General features: G+C 41.6%; 1 protein-coding gene across 7 annotated transcripts in view; it reads right to left on the bottom strand.

Moving 5' to 3' along the window:
- The window catches only part of sptbn4b (spectrin, beta, non-erythrocytic 4b), a 109,550-nt gene that overhangs the window by 43,802 nt on the left and 40,421 nt on the right, over positions 1-25,327 (bottom strand). For 4 of the 7 annotated variants that reach the window (XM_028573908.1, XM_028573910.1, XM_028573909.1 and 1 more), the window contains exons 16-26: positions 24,381-24,530; positions 23,232-23,600; positions 21,695-21,909; positions 20,710-20,847; positions 16,529-16,769; positions 15,798-15,956; positions 14,547-14,677; positions 13,849-14,074; positions 11,226-11,428; positions 9,652-9,742; positions 1,707-1,853 (exon numbers count right to left, since the gene is read on the bottom strand). In XM_028573908.1, the coding sequence (XP_028429709.1) occupies positions 1,707-1,853; positions 9,652-9,742; positions 11,226-11,428; positions 13,849-14,074; positions 14,547-14,677; positions 15,798-15,956; positions 16,529-16,769; positions 20,710-20,847; positions 21,695-21,909; positions 23,232-23,600; positions 24,381-24,530 (2,070 nt within the window). Of the gene's footprint in view, positions 1-1,706; positions 1,854-9,651; positions 9,743-10,943; positions 11,007-11,225; positions 11,429-13,848; positions 14,075-14,546; positions 14,678-15,724; positions 15,778-15,797; positions 15,957-16,528; positions 16,770-17,452; positions 17,516-20,709; positions 20,848-21,694; positions 21,910-23,231; positions 23,601-24,380; positions 24,531-25,327 lie in introns of those variants that run through there. The other 3 variants (XM_028573913.1, XM_028573914.1, XM_028573915.1) reach the window with 3 other exon arrangements.

Genomic DNA, 25,327 nt, shown 5'->3' with positions numbered 1-25,327 from the left:
CCTCTGAAAATTTCTGTCCAAGCAATTAAACTTGAGAGATGCAGAAATGTATTGACAACATAGACAGCAAATTAACATCTAAGGCCATCTGTAGTATTATAACATGAGCAAATGTCAATTCAATTATCGCCTTCACTGCCTCTCACAGGCCAACACACACACACACACACACACACACACACACACACACACACACACACACACACACACACACACACACACACACACACACACACACACACACACACACACACACACACACACAATGTGCAACTTTGCCTAAAATAGGATCACAAACTACTGACGAGTTCCCGAGGGAACGTGGCACTGAACTACAGTTCTACTGACCAGTACTGATTTCACACATACAGATTTACGTCACTGCAGCCAGTGAGAGGTGTAAACACAACAGCCCAAAGTCAACCCAGTGAAACCTGGACGTGCAGCTGGGGAAACACTGACTAACCCAATTAGGTCTGTGTTGACTGCATCTTTACACAAGAGCCTGATGTGCTGTATAAATCTCCTTAATATGAAACAGATTATATCAGGACACAGAGCACTGGTGAAGGTTACAGTGCTCCCCTCTCTCTATTTAAAATCCTTCTGTAATACTTTCTGCCCTTGCCACTGGCTTTGTTACGCTTCAATTATGTGAGTTTAGCACTATAGTGTACCAGCAATATTATATGAAACAGTTAAAAATAAATTTAGGTACTGAAAGGCTGTGCAACTTTTGATGATTCATTTCCAAGCTTTGTTTACATCCGTGATGACTGTCTGAAGGGAAGTAGACATAAGAGGGCACTTTTCTTTTTAAAATGATAAAAAAATAAATCTTAACCTTGAGTGACCATAAAAACACTCCAAACACAGCTAACATTTATAATAGCCCTAAAATAAACATTGTTTTCTCTGCTAACCATTAGCGCAATAAGCTGACATCTACAGTGTAACATCCATGATTCAACATAAAGGTATGTGCCTTTACAATTCTTTTTCTATTTTGTATTCCTAGCTTGATGTTAAGTGCTGTTTAAGACTCCACGGAAAAATGACTAAAAGTCTACGTGCCGTTCTACAGTACCTATAGGAGGTAGACAAAATAATGTTAACACTTGATGAGTATAGGCTTTATCTCTGCATACATTTAATCGTAAATGAAAAATCTGTTACAGCGGTGTGTCACAAAGGAGTCTGGAATCCGGCACTTTGATATGTGACTGTTGAAAGCAACATATGACAACAAACAAAGCTTCAAAGATGCCAATTTTTTTGGGCACGAATTGTAGGAGCAATGTTTATAAAACTACAACACAAAGTATGTGTAAAATAATATATTGACAACATCTGCGAGACAGAGACACACTGAAACATAAAAAAGACAAAGGCATACTGTAAGAAGAACACAGATTATGAAATGTAGCTCAGTACTTCCAATATATAAACCAATATATCATGTCATTCCTTCTCAATCCTGACATCCTCTGCTGATTACTGTCAAAAGAAACCCAAATGCTACATGATAAAATACACAAAAACATTATTATGGCATTTTATTATGCTCCAAGGATCAAAAGGGCAAAGGCATACAACTCACTCAACATCAGAAGGACCCAGTAAACTTTCAAGCAAGAGGAAAAAAGTACCCAAACTGTATTTGCATGGCAGGAAAATACTATCGTTTAGGGACCGGCAGCACTTACCTTTTCAATTTTGTCCAACCATTCCTTATTTTGGGCCAACTCGGCCATGAAGGCCTGGTGCTTCAGCCATTTCTTATGAAGCTTCTGGGTCTCGTCTCGGCTGCTGTCCCTCGCCATTAGCATCTTCTCACACACCCAGTCCCCCAGCTGGGCGGGAGATGCAGGGAGAGAATGAGAAAGAGAGAAAGAGGTGTCAATACTGGATGAGCATACAAACTGTAAATAACCGTTGGTGTGTATGAACTGATTCCTCATTTTAAAAAGATCTGGACACACCAAAATGCTCTCGCACCCACTAATTGGTACATGCTGAAATAGTGTCCAGTTCATAAGAGAAACGCTATATGCTTGATTGCAAAAGAGACACACACACACACACACACACACACACACACACACAAACGTTATCATAATTCTGTATGTGTATGTATGTATATGATAAATAGAATTAAGATAGAATGCACTGTAGATAAACACACCAGCAACACATACAGTGGGAAACACAAGGTCAAACACACAGAGATGAATATTTAATGACGCACAGCAGGCACATGTAGGCAGACACACGTGTACCAACAAGCATGGGGGAAAGGATTTACATATACACACAAACAGAACAGAACCACAGCATCAACACACACACACACACACACACACACACACACACACAGCAAACAACCCCCCTCCACACACACATCCACTGTCCACCAAAGACTAAAATCTGCACGTGTGTCTGTGTGAAGCAAACACACAGGGAGAACACTCCACGCCTGCACTGACAGCATCACCAAAATATTTAGGTCAGCATCAGCACCCTCGTCTCTCCGTTATCAACATCCTCACACCTGCATGCAACACTTCCACCTGCACCTCCCTCTCTCTCAACTCAACTGTAAAGCGAATAACCCGTTTACCGGCAGCATTTAGCGGGAACAGCCCATGGGATTGTGGCAGCTGCAAACAGCCGCTGGTATCTGCATCCTCGCTGGTCCGCCGTCTCACACACACGCAAAAACGCTCTTCACCGCAGAGCCAGATGGAGAGAGAGAACGAGGAGTGGAAGGAAAAGGAAAGAGAGAGCTATAGAGAAAGAGAGGCACCTTCTGGAGAGCTGAACACGAGACAGCCACACAAAAGGTGTGCTGAGAAGAAAACGCCAAGCAGGAGGTTAAATAACAACAAGATTAGAGGCTCAGGAGACAGACTGGAGACTTCAAACTAAGGCTGTGCCCTCTCTCTCTCTCTCTCTCTCTCTCTCGCTCTCTCTCTCTCTCTCTGCTATGTTGTTGAGGATTCGCTATATGCACAACCAGGAGAGAGAGGAGGGGCGGAGGCGGATCAGTGACGAGTGAGAGGGCAAGAATAAGGAGGACTGAGAGAAGAAGAAGGAGAAAAAAATCCTCCTCCCCAAAACAATGAAATGGCAGGCAGCTGAGCCAGTGCATGGGTGCCCCTCCCCTGCCTCACACCTTCAGCGAGTGGGCGAGTGAGTGGGCGAGTGAGTGAGTGAGCGGGCTGCCTGGCTGGTTGGTGGAGAGATGGGGTGGAGGAGGAGAAGAGAGGAGAGGAGAGGAGAGGAGAGGAGAGGAGAGGGAGGAGCGAAAGACTGGGATTGGGGTTTTGGGGGCAAGCGATGCAGGCCGTGCCTCCAGGCTTACCGGTCACGGCTAATGATGTTGACCTGGAGGAGTTGGAGGGGGGGAGGTGGGCTTTAAGTGGCGGATGAGTGTGAAGGTAAAGAAATACTGACAAGCACAAGATTGAAACACGCCGGTCTCCCCTAACAGCCGAGCTCACGACTCATCTACAGCTGCTTTTGTTTTACCCTTCCCCTCCCGCACTATACACAGCACCCTCCTCTACCATCCCTCTCTTCCTCTCTGCAGCAGTCCCAAGCAGCTTGACTGACTCTGCTGCAGTGGTAGAGCAGAGAGAAGAGAGAGAAAGAGAGAGAGAGAGTAAGTACAGGTTTGGACAGAGGAAAAGAGAAAGAAAAGAGGAGGGGTGATAGTGGAAAGAAAGAGACAAGTAGTAGAGGATTGGACAGAGCAGGGATTTACCCTGAATGATGTAGTTGTAGTCTTCCCTTAAAAGAACTAGGGTTGGATTTCTGTCTAACACCCCCTCTGTCACATCTATCACACGTCTATCACACACACAATCGCACACATTAAAGAAAGACATGCCAGCTTACATGAGTAAACACGCCTCACACATTCACACACACATACATGCAGAGGCAAACATAAATGTGTGGACACTCACACTCATAAGGATTGCACAAACATATATGCATGAACACAAGGCTCTCTCTCTCTCTCTCTCTCTCTCTCTCTCTCTGTCTCTCGCTCCCACGTGCACGCATGGATGCGCACACGCACACACGCACACCTAAGGGGTCCCACAACTGCAGGGGTCATAGAGGGTCACAGTCTGATGCCCCCCTTGAGACTGTAAATGAATTGAGTTTGAGAAGAGGAGGAGGAGAGAAGGGGAGTGTAAGGGTGCTGGTTGGGGGTGGGGCGGGAGAGAATGAATGAGCGAGGGGGAGGAGGAGAAGTTTGTCTGATGTAGGAGCGGAAGAAAGGGACAGAAAAGAAGCGGGACAGGAGGGAGAGAGGAGGCTTCACCGTCTCATCATCACGTCATTACACTTCACCATCTCCATGTATTTGAACCGCTGGTCTCAAAGACATCAGTTAGTGAGAGCGTGTGGAACTAAAAACGATTAAGCCGTTCATTGATCCAGTCCAGTGACAGAAAATGTAGCAAAAACTTTGAAAATCAATTACTAAGTTTTACTCTGTTTTGGTTTTTATCACTGCAAATTCAATCTATTTGGGATTTTGGACTGTTGGCCGGACAACATGATAAAAAAAGACGTTAGACAGAGGGAGTTTTGCATGTGTTACATCTATTATATAAAGACACACTGTGTCTAGCGATGCAGCCTTTGGGCATACACCTGCTCTTTTCCTGAAACAGACCGGGAGGTCAATCCAGGTAAAAAGCTAGAGTATGATCTCTAACTGAGTTCACCTCTTCAATACCCTTTAGTCCTGAAGATGGAGTTGGGCTGTAGATAAAGAGGAAGAGACAGGTTGAAAAGGGACTTTTAAGATTATTTAAGAGGAAACAAGAAGAAGTTTTTCAAAATATTTACACTCCCGTATTGTTCACAACTAAAATAGCCAGAAATTCCAACACCAACTTTGGTTGTCTAAAAATGTGTCTAATTACCAAGTTAATTAAGAGCCCATGTCTCTGTGTAACGCTGGTGTCATCGGCTAATAACTGAACCCAATACAAACATAAAATAAATCACTTTATAAAATACAAAATAAACCAGTACTAAAAGAACAGACCTTTTGAAATTGGGCTTTGTTTTGTATATGGTAATAAATAGCACTGGTTTTCTCTGCTGTAATTTGAGTATATTCTAACAGTAACAGAGATTAACACTTTGTCTTGTATCCCTCTAGAGTAAGGGAAGTATTTCTAAAAGAGCAGCTTAATCTATGGAGTGTATTACAACTATTGATACTAGTGGCATGACGAGATCTCGTCCCACGTTACGATATTTCTCGTTGAGATTAAAAGTTGTCTCGCGATATCAGTAGCCTACATAATGGCAGAATTACAGTGAGACAAGGCAATGCCGGTAAAGCGGACACAAGTGTGGTTACACTTTTCAAAACATCACGCAAACAGCGTTTGCTGCAATATGATATAATCGCGAGATCTCCATACAGTTAATGTTACCCTTTCTGGTGACTGACTGATGTTCAAATGCCCTGGTGATTGACTGACAGGCTGAGGTTGTAGGGCAAGGCAACTTTATTTCTTTGGTACCTTTAAGCAACACGGCAACTAAAACATTAAAGATCAATTCGGTAATGAAGATAAAACAGGCCTACAAATACATAAATACATAAAATAAAAGTATAGCTAGAGTAGTGTAAGAAATGAGTAATTATTTGATTTAATAAGTTGTAGGGTCGGGTTTGGGAGGAGAGGGACACCACAGTTATTGGTTTGAAGAGGTTAGTTGTACAGAAGAGAAGCCATTTGAGTTTGTTGTAAAACCTTTCACAGTGCTCATATTTCATCATTTAAGTTTTCTTTAAAATAGTGTTAAAATCTCGTCTTGTCGTTCTCGTGAACCCAATCTTGTGTCTCTAAGTTTCTTGTCACACCCCTAATGTATGTACTGACTGTCCACTGGCCCACTGTTTACTACTTACACTGTTAACACGTTTTACTGGCTACATTAGTCCATATGCACAACTCCTCCCTTTACCCTTTGTCCTCGCACTATTGGACTTATTTGCACGACCACCATGACACACACTCTCATAGAGCACCTTACCATAGAGCACCGTACCTGCCTGTCACTGCAAGCGTCTCATGCTTATACGTCACTTAGTACATTCATGTGGATTTTTTATTTAGTATCTTCTCTTTTATTGTCCATATTATTCATTTTTTATTTGTTATTTTATTATCCTGTTTATGATGTATGTGTATGTTGTGTGTGATGTCTGTATGCTACTGGGACCTTGAATTTCCCCTTGGGGATCAATAAAGTATCTATCTATCTATCTATCTATCTATCTATCTATCTATCTATCTATCTATCTATCTATCTAATTGTAACTTCAGTGTACCTTTAAACAAGCTTTAAAGTCTGTACCACAAAATAAGGTGAACCAACATTAACACTGATGACTTCCTGGAGCACCTCTTGCACGCATGTTCAACTTATCATCACTGGAACAGTTTGATTTTTGCCACTCGTCTCTCCACAGTTGATCAAATGATTTTGTCTTGAAGTTGGTGATGAACCAATATGACACTTCCATCACACAAACTGATTTTTAAGTCAATAAAATACAACAGCATTTTCTTGAGTACCAAAGGCTGTTCTGATATATAGACAGTATAAAATACGGTAGGTTTATAAATAGGTTTCTGAAGAGCAAAAATGAAGCTCAAAGTGGGCGGCTCCCGTGGCTCCGCCCGTCGCCATCTTGGCAATGCCTGATGGCGCCTGCTCGCTGGGTAATTCAAATATGGGCAAAGAGGTGGAGCGTGGATGGAGCTGAGGCAGGCCTATTGAAGCCTACAGTCTATGCTCGTCTCCTCTGACTGCAGCCACCTGTCACTCAAAGCAGCCAAGCCTTTAAATATGCATAACTTGAAGCCCTTTATATAATTTTAACAGGTGAGTTATATAAAAATTCTACCCTGTACAGTAATCACACAATAAAATGTTAAAGGTCCCATGGCATGAAAATTTGTGACAGTGGCTAGAAATGGTGATAGGTGTAAACCCAGCCCTGGGTATCCTGCTCTGCCTTTGAGAAAAGGAAAGCTCAGATGGGCCGTTTTGGAATCTGCTTGTTATGAGGTCATAACAAGCAAGTTACCTCCCCTTTCTCTGCTTTGCCCGCCCAGAGAATTTAGCCCACCCATGAGAGAGAGAGAGACATCATGGCTTTCAAACAAGAAAAGTGGCAGTAGGTCAAGGCCACACCCCCACCCTCCACCTTGCCCCCCCTCTCTCCTTCTCAATAGCTACAGACCCAGAAATGGCACATACTAAGGAAAGCTCATTGTGGGACTGGCTCTAGTGGCTGTAATTCTGCACCAAGGCTGAATTTCGGGAAAGAGACTTCAGATACAGTATTAGGGGACCACTAAGGTCTATATAAGAGAGACTTCAGATACAGTATTAGGGGACCACTAAGGTCTATATAAGAGAGACTTCAGATACAGTATTAGGGGACCACTAAGGTCTATATAAAAGCATCCAAAGAGCACCATGTCATAGGACCTTTAAGAAAAAAGATCCGTATTTTGCCGTAATCCAATGACACGAAAAAAAAAGTAATCCACAGCGATCTGTAGATCCACAAATAGAGTCACGGTGTATCCAGCAAAACCTATAAACACCCCCCCCCTCCCTCCCCCCTACAGACAATTCTCTTTTTTTGGGTGACCCTACCCTCAACAAAGAATAAAAAGACATGACCCTCTCCTATTTTCCTCCGGTGGTCCATTCCATAAATACCGATCGGTCCCTAAACAGGTTTATTTCTGCTGTAAAGTTAGGCATTTTGACATGGGTGTATATCGGGATTAATTCGCTTTTGGAGGCAGCCTCAAGTGGTCACCCCAGGAACTGCAGTTTTTGGCCGTGTTTGCTTTATTCTCAGCCCCTGAGGTTGCCGCTTGTTGAGACACCCGCTGAAAGGAGCCGTGTAGGTTGCTCTGAAATCTAACTTAATGACCAGAACAAGAATATAAACTGTGATCATTTTGTGTACAACAAAAGTATCTAATAGAATAAAGCTCAGTGTAAATGTCTTGGCGAGTGTAAAAAGCAGTGAGAAGCAGGAAACACGAGGATGCAGCATGGACCAAACAAGAGAACACACCCATGCAGCTGAGAGCTAAGGTTCCTACAGACTGACGCAGTGTCACTCGCCCACTGTAGGCCACACACAACACACACACACACACACACACACACACACACACACACACACACACACACACACACACACACACACACACACATACATACACACAAACACACAGATACAGTGAGATACACTCTGCCTTCTTTGAATAAGTGATGAGGAGCTGTGCTGCTGAATTATTCAGTGGAGCCAAAGAGAGAAAGTTGCTGAAACTAAACAAGGTTTTGGCCCAGAAAGAAGCCTGTGACTCCGCAGGGTGAGAGAGCAAAAAACTGCAGGACTGAGCAGAGGTGAGCCGTGTGAAACGCAACTGGACATGCATGAGGTGTGGACCATGTCAATGATAGCTCCCAACAAAAAGAATTAGAATTAAATCGGTGATCCTAAAACTACTGTATGCTGACTGAAATTATAGAGATAATTAATCATTATCATGTATGTGCTGTCAGGTTTACAGATAGAGAGCATCAAACTGCTAAAAGGCTCTAATAATGAAATCAAGTGATTCCATTGCAAACTATATACAAGCTAGTGGGGACTTTATCTATGTCTTTATGACACTGGCAATAAATGAGAAGATGATCTTATTGTTTACATTTCCATTTCAAATCTAAAATAAATTGTGACTTGGAACTGCATATGTTAGGCTTATTTTCCCAAATTCATTTTAAAATGGAAATCTTACAAACTGTAACTGTTACAACTTTTGTGATCAAAACTTTTGAAATACAAATTTCTTACGCTAGCACTAGAGGCTGCCAAAATGGGAAGCTGGTTATGGTAACGAAAAGGAACAAACAATCGTGCTGTTCCCTTTAAAAATGCTCTTAAACCACTTTAATACACTTCTGCACCAGACCTTCTTAGGTCCCTAACAGGCATTTTCCACTGGGCGCGTCTCTGCTCCGTCCTCCGCCAAGCGCCATACCACACCGGGAGCATCTCAGAAGCGGAGCGTCTTGCTGCCCGACTCGCAGGCTTACAAGTACTTTACAGAACAATCATGTCTTTATTAAGCTAGTATCTACCTTCCACTCCAAGCACTCCTGTAATTAAACTCCATGTCTTCTCTTTTCTGGCTTTATCCTGATAAAAAGGATCTGTGATGTTGTATTCTTTTTTTCCACCTCCAAGATGAATCTCTCGTTGTCCGTGGTGTTGTAGAGGAGACGTATACGACATTGGGGTGTGTGTTTTGGTAAAATGACTGGATGCTCTCGCTGGACGGCCCGCGGCTTGCGTGAAAATAGACCTGGAGTGTATCTTTAGCGGAGCAGAGAGCCGCTTTACACACGCTTCTGGGACGCGTCGTTGCGCGGCTGGTGGAAAATCCAAGCATTGACTTGAATGGCCGCGATTGCTGGCGGGGCCCGCGGCGCTTCGGGAACGCAGCGGAGACGCGCCCGGTGGAAAATGCCTGTAAGAGTTCAGCCAGTACAACCAGTCTGTTGGCCTCCTACCTCATGACAGTCCTGAAGAAACCTCTGAAGTTCCCACTGGTCGTTCAGTTTTTCCAGCCACTGCTGGGCCTGCTCTCTGTTCTGGTTTCCCCTAAAAGAGTAAGGGACAGCACATTTAGTTACAAGTTAACATAACAAAAAAAAAAAAAAAAAAAAAAACTATACCATATGTATGAGTGTGTGTACCTATCGTTGCTCATCTTTACACTTTACCAGGTGCTGAGATTTCTGACAATCTAAACTCACATCTTAACTCAATCTGAAATTCCCAACATACTGTATATGCATTTTAAAAGGTTGGTGATGGAGGATTTGTATTTGTAAAGAACAGCAAACAAGACCAGTTTTCATTTGTACCTTTGTATCAGAAAGATAACTGTGAAATGATTTATTACCGAACCAGAATGTAACACTTTCAAATAACTAGGTTGCGCTGTGCTCATTTATTTCTCCCCATGAGAGAAAAATACATCTCCAATGAGTTAATGTATGTAAATTAAATCTAAAAAACATATGGTTCTTTACATTGCTATTGTTGGACACATGCGCACACAAAAAAACCCAACCCCCACCCACCACACACATATACACACTACCACCTCAGCCATCACGCAGATTTCATGGTCAGGTGTCAGTTGTGGACTAAACAGGCCGAGCTCTGTTTTCCGTGCTTTCTTTCATTTATACTTGGGGACCCCTCTCTTTTGAATTCTTTAGCTGCTATTATTCTTTGTATTAGTGCTGTATTGTGTTTGGACAGCTGCTTACTTCATTGTGCTTTAAAATCTGAAACTGATGGCATCTTAAATTGAGATCTCCAACATTTCATAAAGGAAAATAAAACTACTACAAGTGTTTGCAAGCTAGCGACTACTTAAAGAGTCTATCCGTATTTCCTTTTTTTTTTTTTACATTAAAGCCAGAACATATTGATCCTACAGACAACACTATCCTTACTGCTCTTTTTCATACAGCATGAAAACAATTTCCACAGAGGAAGATAATCCATCACTGTATACAAAAGGCTTTTCTCTCATATGCTCAAACTGTATATTGTTTGTTATTTAATTGTGCTTTAACTCATTTTCAATTAGTGGCAAGCGTGCTCACACTCCGTGAATGTCCTCCATAAGAAAGTCACACAGCTAAGGAAAGGAAAAGCAAAGGAAAACTAAACTTTAAATGTGAAAACTTTACATTTTGAGGAATGTTGATAGCTTTCAATGCTTTTTTATGAATTCAAACTGATACTATATCAGAAAAAAAAAGTTCTGGGGCAGCCTCTAGCTCACCCAGTAAGAGCGTTCACCCCACGTAGGTCGAGTCCTGCAGCAGCACGGCTTCGAATCTGACCTGCTATCCTTTGCTGCGTGTCGTCCCCCATCTCTCTCCCCCTTTCCAGTCTATCCACTGTCACTATATATTATAGGGAAAAGCCCCAAAAAATGTATCTTTAAAAAAAAAAACTGCTAAAGACAGACAGATATTGCCTTCTGCTTCAGAGCTTTGGCCTTAAATTAGTCTAGGCTTTATTTACTCTTCATATAGCTTTTTTTAATGTTTGTATGTGGTACCTGTTGGCGAGGGTGTCGATGCGTTCCTTGATGCGGTCAGAGTAGATGTTACTCTGGCTGATCAGACTCTCTCCAGCCTCGATCACAGCTTTGATCCTGTGCAGGTTCAGCTCCATGGTGGTGGTGAAGTCCTTGTGTTTCTTTATGGAGGCTTCGACTGTTTCCACCGTGGTGGGCAGCTCCACGTGAGCCAGGGCCGACTCCTAGAAGATGAAGGTGGGGGGAAAGTAAGTTGTTTTCTTGGTTCGGGAACTGATTGAGTGAAGTCAGGAGATAGAAAAGAAAAGTTAAGAGCCTACAATAATTAAAAAGATATTAGGAGAGCAAAGAATAGATTAGATCGATTCTTGAAACGTAGGCCTGATAGGACAAAAAATAAAAATGATATGGGCAACTACCACCTTTACTTTTTAACAGTTTTGGTTGTGAAATGAACCAATTAACATTGTTGATTAGTTGATCAAAAGATAATCTATTAACCGGTTTAATAATTTTTTCTAGCCAAAAGGCCAAACATTCCTTAGTTTTAGCCTCCCTGCTGCTTGTATTTGTCTTATGTGATAGTAAAGTGAATATTGTGGACTGTAAGTTGGACAAAACAAATCCTTTGAAGGCATCGCCTTGGTCTTTTTGAATTTGTGAAATTGTTTCTGTCATTCTAAAGACTAAATAATGAATCAATTACTTTAGTAAATAGTTATATTGCATTTGCCCCTTCATGCGAAGGTAGCACCACTATTCTTAAAAACTAAAGTTGTTTAATTTAGTTTCTATCGATCACTAAAGATCCGAAAATGTTTAAAACAAAACTACTCAGGGTGCCCGTATATAGAGGTTTACTCCTCTGCGCAGTGGGCCCTGGTTCAATTCCGACCTGTGGCCCTTTGCTGCACGTCATTTCCTACTCTTTCTCCCCTTTCATGTCTTCAGCTGTCCTATCAAAATAAAAGGCCAAAAATGCCCCCCAAAAAATTATCTTTAACAAAAAAAAAAACTACTTAAACGAACCATATCATTAGAAATGTATATAGCCTCTGGACAAAGAGAAAATAAATTAGGCTGAGGCTGAAAGAACAGGGAGAGGCAGACAGAGATCTACGGCCTGGAACGTCTTTGATACTTATTGAAGAAGAAATGCTGCTCTCTCTAACCCAACCCCCCGGGCTAATAATGAGAGCTGGTCCCTGGTAAAGATCTGTTATCAAACCAAAAGGGACGTTCTGGCCGGCACACTGGCTTACATGTACACACAAAGACACATGCACACACAAGAGTCCAGGGCAGCTCTGTCTGTGACATTTCAGATTAAAAAAACAAACCCCCCTGTGTACGTGAGACTGAGATTATACAAAGCAATGCAGACTGCAAGACCCGGGTCTGACTGTTGATTCTTACCATCGTTGTTAAGGAAAAACTCCGGAGCAGCACGACTCATTTCACATACCGAAGACGGTTTGGGAGACCTTGATGAATTATACAGAATCTCTCAATTTAGGAGAGAATTTAGGCAGGCAGAACAGTTTAACCACGGTGTGTTATCGTGTCGCGCCGTCCCAACTCTCTGATGTTCCTGTCTTCCTGAAGGAGTATTTAAACTCATGCTGGAGGCGTTAGGTTCAGCTGAACCTTCAATGTAAACACAGATGCTTAACCCAAATTCATAGTTGAGCCTATCTCTCTAAGGGACGTATGCTACAGTGTGGCAGGCCCCTTCATCCTGTTTCCACTGACCTCCAAAAAGAGACCTGAAACCAAACTTTCACTTATCATGCAGCTGCCTAGACTCCATGAATCTCTAGAGGCACATACATATTTATACATGAAGAGGTTTGGTTTTTAAAATATTCTCGTCCCCCTGACCTGTGGCCTGTGAATGACCTGATGTTGTCTAAGCTTTCCCTTTGTCTCATCGTACCATAACATGGCGTTTCTTGAAATTCCACCACAATTATTATCACGAGAACCAACTTAAGGACAAAAGCAGAATGAGTTTTATCAACGTTTGTCAGTTGTTTGACTTCATATTGCATCTTAGCATATTTTAAGGGCTTTGCAGAAGGTCAATAACAGTGTCAAGCAAGTGTTTCTTTGCTGCCCCTCACTTCATTATTCACACAAACAAAAAATAGTTTTCTGAAAAATTGACATCTAAATCAAAGTGTTATTTGAACTATTTATTATTTTCCTCAACTGATTTTGTGTGCAGTATATTGCTCCTTCTGGTCTGCCACTATCAGAAGAAAAGATGAGATGAAAAGGGGAGAATGAGCACAGCGGAGGAGATTTATCTTAGCCTCAGTGGCAGCCAGACGAGCTCAGAGAAACATCACTTAAAAGGGGCAATGTAAAAACAGCAACATAAAAGCATGTCATACATGTTTCATCAGTGTGTCCAGTACATAGAAAGTCAGTTACATAATCACAACAAATAGTGAAGTCATGAAGAACAATAGATCGCAGTCTACATATCATATAAAAGTTATGAGCTATTTCATTTGGAGAGTTTTAGACAGATCAACTGACATTGTCATCATTGAGCAATGCCGCTAAAATATCTATAAAGAGCTGTCCGGACACTGTCCTTGTAAACTCCGACCACCTGCTCTGTCTTTGTTTGTCTCACCTGGTTGTTGAGGAAGGACTCGGCCTGTTTGACATCTCGCAGGAACAGATGGAAAATGTGAGCCTGGACCAGAACTTCCCTCCTGCTCTCCCACATCTCCAGCAGTTTGTTCCAGCCAACGTCGAGCTTCTGGAGCCACTGCTGCAGGGCGGCCTGAGGGAGAGGAGCCTCCTCGGACTCCAGCAGCTCGTTCATGGCCTGCAAGCGCTCGTAGTCCTCTTCATACCTGCACGGAAATGGACAGCGACCCGATAAATTAGCTCTAAACGCCTGGTGTTTTTAGGAAACAACTTTTAGGAAGATACTGTATGTTCAAATAGTATAAACAAGCTTCTGCAGAGGGAAAATGCGGGACAGGAGATGTAAAATGCAATAACCCAAGAAGGGGAAAGGATTGGGGCATGTCTTGGAGGGTAAAAGCAGAGGTACAATTCTTGTTTGTTTTTGTATTTGTGTGTAGCAGAGCTTTGTTGGAGGTGTATAAGACACTGTCATATAGTTTGCTTTTTGGCTTTTCTAATACGGCAGAAGTTGGGTGAGAGATTTTGTTGTGGGATGGGACGGGGATGGGTCGTTGTTCATAATTATAAAATAATAATAATAATAATGTTGTATTAATGAAAAAACACTAAACACATTGTTGTATGTAATGTAATGTAAAAACAAGAATAAGCCTTATGTGGTCTTCAGTAACCCACCGTCCAATCTCCTCCTTTAGGGCAGCATGTTTGTTGATGAGTTTCTCCGCCTCTTCCAAGTTGTTGGGCAGCTGGTCTGAGGCGGCAGCCGTCTGCGTCTGGACCAACCAGGTGAGGAACGAGTCCAGGTCCTGATCAGGGAGAGGAACATGATTTATACTTAATCAATTCTATTGTTGGTCAACAGTACAGAAGTTTGTGCAGGCTGACAATTCTGTTAAAGGAACACTAGAGAACTTTTCCTGCTTCAGTCCCCCTACAGGTTGGAAGTGGAATTGTCCATTACATTACATTATGCAAGTTTGCCAGATCGGGTGGCGGATCTGTAGTTCGAATGAAATGGACAAAGTAATGTAATGGACAATTCCACTTCCAACCTGTAGGGGGATAGAGTCTTCTGTGTGGGGAAATGCTTTTTTCTTCTTGCACAGTGAAATTAAAGGCAGATCTTGCAGGTTATTTCCAGATTACCAGTTACCCAATCTTGCAGCAGATAGATGCATGTTACTTTTCCCAGTAAAATTAACTTCCTAAAACAACCAATTTCTCCACTCTGTCTGTTGAAACCCAGCCTCTCATACATTTTTGATTTGTTGGCTGATAGAATTGTGATTGATGTCTCTTGCAACTCTTCTGGGAAGTTGGACTTTTCTCAGCCTTTGAAGAGGCAGATAAGGTTTCTATTGTCCGATCATTATCAGAGCATTATGTGTCTGCCTGGGTTGCTGATCAATACCAGTGATGAAATTATTACTTAAGTGCTGAGATTTCAAAGTTGTTTTAGATCAAAACAATAACTTACTCAAAGCAACAATGTGATTTTACATATTTTAGTTCATTTAAAAAAAAAAAAAAAAACTGAACTGGTTATGTCAGTTTCATGCCAGTATCACTGCGGTGGAGTAAGATGCCAAGCCAGTTTCTATTCAGAATGATCACTTTCTTCTTGAAGCTCAGCATAAGTCCATTCAGGAAGACTACTATGCTTCACATTTTTCTCTCCCAACCTAATCAGCTGAATGTGGGCGTTTACTCTTTCAGTCAAACCAGCCAGATTTTGCCATAATCTCTTTGATCTATTGCGTTGTTGCATTCAAACTTTAAATCTGTTCTACTCTTTGCTGCTGTCAGTTGTCATTTCAGGCAGAACCGATGCGACCCTCCACCACCCCATTCACCTCTGGTTCTCGTCATTCCCAGCACCCAGGGTTCCTCCATCAGGAGCCCCGCCTCACATCTATCTTGGTGTACCTGGATGAAGCTCTGCAGCCTGCTAGCCACCATCAGCGAGTCCTCACAGCCCTGCAGGGTGCGTTTCAGCTCCTCCCACTCCACACTGATGCCCTCAAACGGCACGAGAACATCCATGGCCCGACCTGGGTGGGCGGTGGCCATATGTTCCGCCTCTTCCTACATCACCAAACAGAGATGGCTTTATGGTGATTGTAGCCTTTTATGCTGCAATAATACAACCTGTGTATACAATCATCGTAACCTTTACATTGTTTTGTATCTTTTGTGGTTCCTCACACTCACTGACTTGTTCAAAAATAAAATTGTATTTATTTATTTGAATAAATGCGCACTATGTTACTATATATTACCATAACTGTGTTTATATTGTACATATTAGTTATTACTCTCTATTTCCTATTTTTAATCTTTCTTTGTGTATTTTTCTATCCTATTTAAATATATGTGTATTTTTGTTATTTTGTTGTGCTGCATTGAGTTGTAGTGAATTATCCCATTGTGGGATCACTAAAGTCTATCCTATCTTATCTTATCTTACTGATGCATTCCAAATTTCCTGTTGCACCAACGGTGGTTTGTTTTTAATAAATAGAAAAACATAAATAGATAAAAGGAAAAATGAGCAGGTAGTTAACATTTCCAGTGTTTTTTAATGAGATTTTTGAACCCTTTAATAATGTCGTCCTTGAACATTTGTAAACTCAATTTATTTTCCCATAATTCCATACCTGTAGATGCAGCAGTTTGGGCTCCAGGACAGACAGGGCTCCCTCCATGGTGGAGAGGCGTCTCTGCAGAGCCAGGACTCCTCCCAGGTCGCTGCCCATGTACTGAGTGGCGTCGATGGCTTTTCTCTTGTCCTGGATCTGGGACTTGATTTCGGCACACTCCAGCAGGTAGTTCTGCAGGCGTAACATCGAGTCCAGCTGATCTTTCTTCTGCTCAACCAGCTCCACAATGCTGTTCCACCTGGTACCATGGGACAGACAGGATAGAGTAATGCTGAAAGGGAGTGGGGTACTGTGAAGGAGAAAGGTGCGATTGTGAAGAGAGTCTGGATTTATTGTTAAGTTTTACACCAATAGTATATAATTCCTTCTCATTCCAAAAGAGATTTGTTTTAGTCGTGTATATTGCCTTTCAATTTTCAATTACAAAGGTTTTTAGAACACATAGCAGTTTGGATCATTTAGGTCGTTCATTTTCCTCCTTCTTACACTAATAAGGTTTAAAAAAGGATCAACTGTAGGACTACCAGCCCTCCGTTGTTCAAAGGATCTGCTGCAAAAATACAGCAGGCATGTCAAGCAGCAGATTTACTCTAAAACAAAGAATGGCTCAACTGAAAAATATCTCAGCTGATGGGACTGAAACCAAACCTATTTTAATGTTAGATCTGGTGCTGACATGAAAGCTCATGTTAGAGAGATGTTTTTGTTTCTGTCAACTGGGGATGTAAAAGCTAAACGTCTTAACCATGAAAGCTTCATTCTGGCCTTGAGATGAGCCAGGCTGCATCATTAGTAAAAGACATGTTCAAATGAATTATGATGACCACATATGACCAGATAAGACCAGATATGAATGGTCATGTGAGACAGTTGATTTGGTCTTCTCTCTGTACGCTGTGATTTCAGCCCAGGTCTGCTTACCATATCGTCATACAATATGTCCTCCTGATTTTGCTCCAGATCAGCAGGTCTCAATCCACACCCATTTAGCCAAGAAACACACACACACACACACACACACACACACACACACACACACACACACACACACACACACACACACACACACACACACACACACACAAACACACACAGAGATCCTTGTGACTGTAATGAGGTAATGGCAGAGTCGCTGAGAGGCAGACAGAGTGCTCAGCAGGCAGGCAGGAAAACAGCTCGGGGACATCAGAGCTGCAAAAGTCGTCTTATTGATGCAACGTGGTGGTGTGAATTTGTGGGGGGTATGTGTGTGGCGGGGGGTTCGCTGCTTCACAAAAATGAAACATAACATACAGGGAAGCAGTGATTGATTAGCTTACCTAAACTCGGTTTACACACAACATGATTTGTTTTAGGTAAATATGAAATAAAGAATACATCTTGATGATATTAACATAAAATACTAATTATTAAAATAAAATGATATTGTTTTACTGTAGTACTAATAATGTAGTAAGATGCACAACATTAGTAAAACTTTTCACTTTATATTCATGGCTCAAACCTGAGTGATACCGTTAATTAGGAAGTAGTAACAACAGATAATATATCAGAAATCTATTTGAAAGGTAGAAAATGTAAAGTCAAAGGATAAAACTGACTGAGCTGTAAGCATAGCAGTCGACATCCACGACGTTCCACACAGGGATCGCTCCGATGTCCTGTACCTTCCGCTTTCTTTGGGTTGGAATTCAAAACTCCGGTGGATTTCTGAGGACTATGGTTAACTGCTCCTCAGATCTCTGCAGGGTAAATCCAGACAGCTAGCTAGACTATCTGTCCAATCTGAGTTTTCTGTTGCACGACTAAAACTACTTTTGAACGTACACGTTCCACCAAAACAAGTTCCTTCTCGAAGCTATTTTGCAGAGGCACCGCGGTTTTTAGCGCTGTCCAAGACGATTGTAATTGGTTTTAAGAAATGCCGATAAACCAGAGCACGTTTCTCTCCCATCCCAGAATGCTGTGTGGACTAGTCAGACCCTCCTCCATTTCGTTACACTTAGGATTACTGGTGTGACCATGTCCCCAATACTGTACACAGTGTCCATATCTAAGGAAAGATATTTTGGAGTTAAGGTCCTAAAAATGAAAACAGAATTTTAATAACTAATACCAGAGAAGGCGATAAGGAGATAGAAGCGTTGATTTTTTTGTTGGTTCTTATTTTTGCTGCCGGCTGGCTTCTTCTTGACTGAGGCAGCCAGCACAGATGGTCACCCTGAGACCAACACTATGTGCCAAGGTCCATAGTCACTCATAGTCACCCGGCCGCCATGGACTCCGCTGCCAGACGTGCCACTAACAGTGGTCAGTGAATATGACTGACACGGATAAAACAGCCAATCCCAACACAGGGTTGACCTGGCCGGACGTTACTGTAAATAACCCTGTCGGCCAAACGGAGAGAGAGCAAGAGTGATCTCAGGCACTGACTGAACTCATACTCTTCAAAGATGAAAAAGCAGGTAGGAGTTCAGCCTCGAAAACAATTAAGCTCTGCGAACAAAAAGAATTTTCTAAAGTATGAATTCCCCTGAATGATTACATAACCCAAAGAAATGTCTCTCCCTTGCCATCTCTCTTTTCTCTCTGCGTGTCTGTCTGCTTCCCTTTCCTCTCACTTACTCCTCCCCCTTTCCCGGGAGTAAATATGACAGGGATCCAAGAGGCTGCTCTCCACATACAGTGCAGTATATGAACATCATCAAATTAATTTCTGGATATAAGTTTGAAAGGCATTCATTTACTGAGACTGCTTTGTAGTTCCAACAAGTGCCACTTTAACATCTGTGTTAGTGAGGGTGCGAAGACACAGCCAGTGTATTAGTGCTTTAATGCATATTGTGTAACTGTCCATAAGGTTAGTAGCTGCAGTTGATTATTGCAATGTAGTGCTTTGATGACATTGTTATTATTAGTAGCTGTAATATGATGCGTTAATAATACTATTAAGTAATTGAAACAATACTCATAGATTTAACTTTCGTTATTGAAATGACTGTTCTGTAGCTGTGCTGAAACAAAGATATTGAAATGTTTTTAATTTCACTTTACTACTTTACCAGATTTTATCTTCCCCTGTGTTGTGTTTTAAATGATGATCTAATGTGTTTCTGGGCCTCAGGCAATCCCTCTGTGTTCACAAGGTGCTGTATTAATAAACTTACCTCGCCTAGTAGGATTTGGAGCAGGAGTATTAGAGTCTTAGAGTGTATCATAATGCCATGTACCAGTAGAAGTAGAACTGCTGGTTGAGCATTAGTGTGTTTTGTAAACTCGTTGTAATTGTTAGGCCGGCTTCACATTGGCTGCGTGGCGTGAGCGTGTCAGCTGCGTGGCTTTCACGCTGCCTGCTTGACATGCACGTCTCAGGCGAGGCTCGAGCGTGCATGCTAGAAAGAGGACCGACTCCCTATTTTTCACGCGACACGCAAGCGTGTTGGAAGCATTTCCAGGCAAAATAGAATACAAAAAGATGTTTATATAAATAGAGTTGGGGAAAAAAAGTGTCAATTATATGTTATTTTGACCCAAATACTAGTGCTGTCAAATTATTAAAATATTTAATCGCGATTAATCGCATTAATGTCATAGTTAACTCACAATTAATCGCACATTTGTATCTATTCTAAATGTCCCTTGATTTCTTTTTGTCCCATTATTTTTTCTCATTTTAATGCTCTTATCATGGAAAAGTGGATTGGCTTGCTTTGTGCTTTTGTCGCCTGGCTTTAACGAGGGGGGGGAGAATTGGCATCAGCTGTGTGCTTGGCCATCAAGTGGTATTTCAGACTGGACTGGTCTTGTCAATGGAACCATTTGGCAACTTTTTAAAAGTTAACTTTCCATTCAGAATCTTATTGGCATCAATTTCGGCGTCTCGCACTCGCCGTCAATACTGCCGACGCTGTCTTTGCTGTAATCACATCAGTATATATTTATGTTTAACATGAAGTATACTACTGCTTGAGTTAATTTTATCAATGGGAAAAATGCATGTGTACAGACAAGGCTAGCAGCAGAAGCGCCGCGTCAGACACGTTTCTGGTGTGAAAAGACATAGAAAACGCCACGCAGCCAGTGTGTAGCCGGCCTTAATGTCAGTAGAAGTACAAGTAGTATCTGTGATAGTGGTAGTGGTTGTAGCTGTTGGGAGGTGAGTTCTGTTTCAGTACCTTGAGTTGAGGTGGTCCTGACAACCTCTGACCTCTGTAGAAGATGGATGACCACCATCCAGGAGCTGCTGAACTATCTGGTTAACGTCCAGGATCCTACCCATCAGGCTGTTCATCTCCTGGTCCAGGCTCTCAAACCTACAACAACAAAGGGCATTGTGGGATATGATGGGACAAAGTCAGCGGGTAAGGATGATTTTGCATGGGCCAAAAACTGAGCTCTTTGATTGAAAGACCTCATATTAAGCTCATTTTCGGGTTCATAATTGTATTTAGAGGTTGTACCAGAATAGGTTATCATGGTTTAATTTTCAAAAAACACCATATTTATGTTGTACTGCACATTGCTTCAGGTCCTCTTTTCACCCTGTGTGTCCCGAGTGAGGCATCTCACTTCTATCCCATCTTTTTGGAGTCGCACATGTGCAGTGCCAGTAAGGACTACAAGCCAGTCAGAAGCAGAGTAGGGCGGGCCCTGACAAGCAAGCTAGTGTGATCCAAAACAAACCCGTTTCATCCGGTAACCTATGGTTTCGGCTCAGCCGTACTACCTAGACTGGAGCAAGACGTTTCAAAGTGGTAAGTTATTTAGATGTTAACAAAAACTATAACAAATATGAGCACTTTAAACAAAACAACAGAAACCCAGCTGAGCTTCCATGTCAACTTCAACTTTATTTATCTCGTCCCGAGGGGGAATTTGTGATGCAACCAGACAATCAGACACACAGCACAACAAAAGAGTGGAGCATTGAAAATAAGCACATGGAATACATAAATCACATTAAAGTAGCTAAGGTCCTACAATCCATCATTAAGGTGCCAGTTATTCCATCATAAAGTGACATAAATGATAAATAGACATCTATAAAAACCGTCATCAATCAGTACTATCACGAATACAACTACAACTACAGCCAATCCCTTTTCAAAATCCCTATTTCGTGTCACAGCGATCAAACCCTCTACCTCCCCTTTTCCTCACCTGTGTGCGACCATCTCCACGTCCTCCAGTCTCTCTGGGATCTCCATCTTGTCCAACCACTGCTCCTTCTCATCAATCCACAGCTCACAGGCATTGACCTCGCTGAACATGCGGTAGACAGCGAGTGCGTCGTGGAGCCACTGCTGTCGGAGCACGGCCACCTCGGCCACCTCAGTATAGAGCTGCTCCACCTCCCCCATTCGCACCTGCACCTCCTGCAGAGAGGAGAGGGCAGAAGACAGGAAAAGGAAAAGCAAGGACATAGAGGGGTAAAAGAAAAGATGTATAAGGACAAAACAAAAATACTTTATACTAAAAAAATTTTTTGTGATTGTTGATTATGCAGCACGTTTTCTTAAAAAATGCGATGGAATATGCGGGATATTTATGCAATTTTACGCGATGAAATTGCGGGAACTTGAAAAACTGCGGTTTGATGAAAAAGAGAAAAAAAAGTGATTCCCCCAACATCCTGCTTTTCGATGATGTTCACATCGCGTAATTACGTCACTTCATAACGTTTCCATGGCAACAGAGGAAAATGGCTGCTCTTGTGTGAAGTAAAGGCAACATTTTTCAACTTTCTGCTAAGATATACAGTACAGGCCAAAAGTTTGGACACACATTCTCATTCAATGCGTTTCCTTTTTATTTTCATGACTATTTACATTGTAGATTCTCACTGAAGGCATCAAAACTATGAATGAACACATATGGAATTATGTACTTAACAAAAAAGTGTGAAATAACTGAAAACATGTCTTATATTTTAGATTCTTCAAAGTAGCCACCCTTTGCTTTTTTATTAATAAGGGAAAAAATTCCACTAATTAACCCTGACAAGGCACACCTGTGAAGGTAAAACCATTTCAGGTGACTACCTCATGAAGCTCATTGAGAGAACACCAAGGGTTTGCAGAGTTATCATATTATTGCAGAGTTTTTTGATAACTCTGGGAAGGTGTGTCCAAACTTTTGGCCTGTACTGTATGTGACTTTTTTGCAACGAAAATGCGGGGATTATGAAATCATGCAAGCCCCGCATATTTTGCGCGGAAATCTGAAATTTATGCGGCGAAAGTGCGGTGTATTTGAAAAAATGCGGCCCCAGCATAAATATGCAGACTTTGGCTGATTATGCATTGAATTATGCAATCGCATAATCACGTTTTTCTGGAGGGACTGGTTAAGCATCCTTTCTAGGGCTGCATAATTAATCGCAATTTTTTTTTCTCAAAATCGCAATATGGACTAGTGCAATATCCAAATCGCAGGGGAGGCACAACATTCATTAAAGGCAAAATATGTGTGTCAAGTACTTTGGTGCTGCAGAGATAGCCAAGCCTAAAAAAAACAACTAAATCCTCGCAAAAGTCACACTATAAATCATTTCATTTTTAATATTTTTCAATGAAAATGAGAATAATGATACAAAAATGATCATTCCCTCCAATATCGTGAATCATATTGCAGTCGCAATATCAGGCAAAATAATCGCTATTAGATATTAGATAGCCCTAATCCTTTGCCTGCTCACCTCCTGCTCACGGTAGCGCAGAGGCAGCAGCACCATGTGTTTACGCAGTGTCACCACATGCAGACGATGTTTGTCGATGGCCTCGCTGACCCCTCTGTGTTTCTTCAAAAGGGACTGGGTGGAGTACTCATCGTGTCCAAAGTCTTCGCTGTAGACCAGACGGTAAGCGTCCTGCAGCCATACTACCAGGTCGTCTGTCTCCGTGGAGAACTGAAAAAAGTTTAGCGCCTCCTGCAGGTGGCCGAGACGCTGCGCGGCCTGGTCCTCCAGCCTCTTCCACTCGCCCTTCACCTCCATGATGCTCTCCTGGATCCCCGCAGTGCCAAAGCTCTTCTCACTCAGGATCTGCTTTCCTCGCTTCATGGTGTTCTATGGAGGCAGGAAAGGATGGAAGAAATAACAGTGTTACTCCAAATTAGTTCACACCGTATGGAGTAAAGTGGAACACTAGCCAAGATTAAACAGACATTGGGACTTTGTTTTTGAAATTTGACAAACAGTCAAAGAGTTCAGCCATTAAGGGGCTTTTAAGGTCTTCTAAGAAGCATGTTCTTCAACATTGTCTTGACATTTCATAAAAGTGTAATGCAGAAACATTGATCTTTGACATTTGGATGCTTTGGTTGTATATATATATATATATATATATATATATATATATATTTTATTTATTTTTACTTTGTCCTCTTCACTCTGAACAAAACATGCTCCTTACTGGCTTTATGCATGGTGCTGTTTCTTAATGGATGGTCAACTGACCAGCAATTTTACATTATAATAAAACTTTCATGTGCTGTTTCACAACAAATACAAGTTCACAAACAAGAAGAAAAGCATGAAACCAATGGCAATAAATTACATATGAAAGGTTTAAATAATTGAAATTATACTTGTTAAAATTGTTATAGAGTCAGATTCTACAAGAAAAAATATATGGATAAAGGCAGGGTGATTTAACAACTGTATTTGTACTACTGAAAATCAGTTTTGGTAAGTTAAGTTGATTTTTTTGTAGGTGAGCTCAAATTTAAGTTGCCCAAAGTACCTGAAGTTCAGAACAGAAACTCCAGGTACTGTAGGCATGCACACGCACACGCACACGCACACGCACACGCACACGCACACACACACACACACACACACACACACCTGCAGCAGTGACCGGTGAGCCAGCAGTTCTCCTGCCAGAGTCTTGTGTTTTTGTAGTAACTTCAGCACACTGCTCAGGTCCTTCCCATAACCCTGCGCTCCCAGGATGGAGCTCTTCTCCCTGATCCAGGCCTCCGACTCCTCCAGCTCCTAACAGCACAACGAACAGACAAACTAGATTTACATTTTTGTTTTTGTTTTAACAAATACAAACCTAATTCTAAAACAGAAAAAGGTTGAGAAGGAGGAAAAGATAGACTCAAAAAAACTACATAAAAGAAATGCAAAGAGAGGACAAAAAAAGGTGAAGCAATGTATAAAGAAAACAGCATGTCACTGACAAAAGATCATTTAAAAAAAAAAAAAAAAAAATGTAAAGGAAATAAGTTCAGAAATATAGAACAGTCCTCCCCTTTAATACCTAAATCAGTCCAGTCTGTTTCTGAGAGCCTTTCCAAAAGGCAGAAGGGGAATTAGCCGAATTAATCAATGTGATGTAAGTAGTGATTCAACACTGTGAACCAATGACTCTTTGTACAAAACAAATCCTCTATTCTAATTATACACTCATTACTTTCACAATTCGTTCTAAAAGCTTATTCACTAACATTAATAACTCGTTCATCACCTCTGTGTTATCAAAGTGACGGACAGCAGTCGGCTGCCAAGGGACTACAGATGAAAATTAGCTTTTTTGCTAACTCTGGCACATTTACATCTCCAGTGTAAACTAAAATGTCAGTTAATGTGCATTGTCCCTTTTAAATAAATAAATAAATAAATATAAATCTTCATGTCTGACACATGAAAATGGACTGCCAACTGAGACATAATGATGCATAAAACTATGCACAAAATAAAGGTACGTGATGAATAAAAAAAAATTATGTTGGAATTCTAATTGTACCTGAGTGTTCAAAATATTACAGTGAGTCCATAAAAGGGCA

This window comes from Perca flavescens, chromosome 3 (genome assembly GCF_004354835.1).
Source record: "Perca flavescens isolate YP-PL-M2 chromosome 3, PFLA_1.0, whole genome shotgun sequence".
NCBI lineage: Eukaryota > Metazoa > Chordata > Actinopteri > Perciformes > Percidae > Perca > Perca flavescens.
The sequence above is the reverse complement of the archived record's forward strand: the minus strand, read 5'-3'. Positions and strand labels throughout refer to the sequence as shown.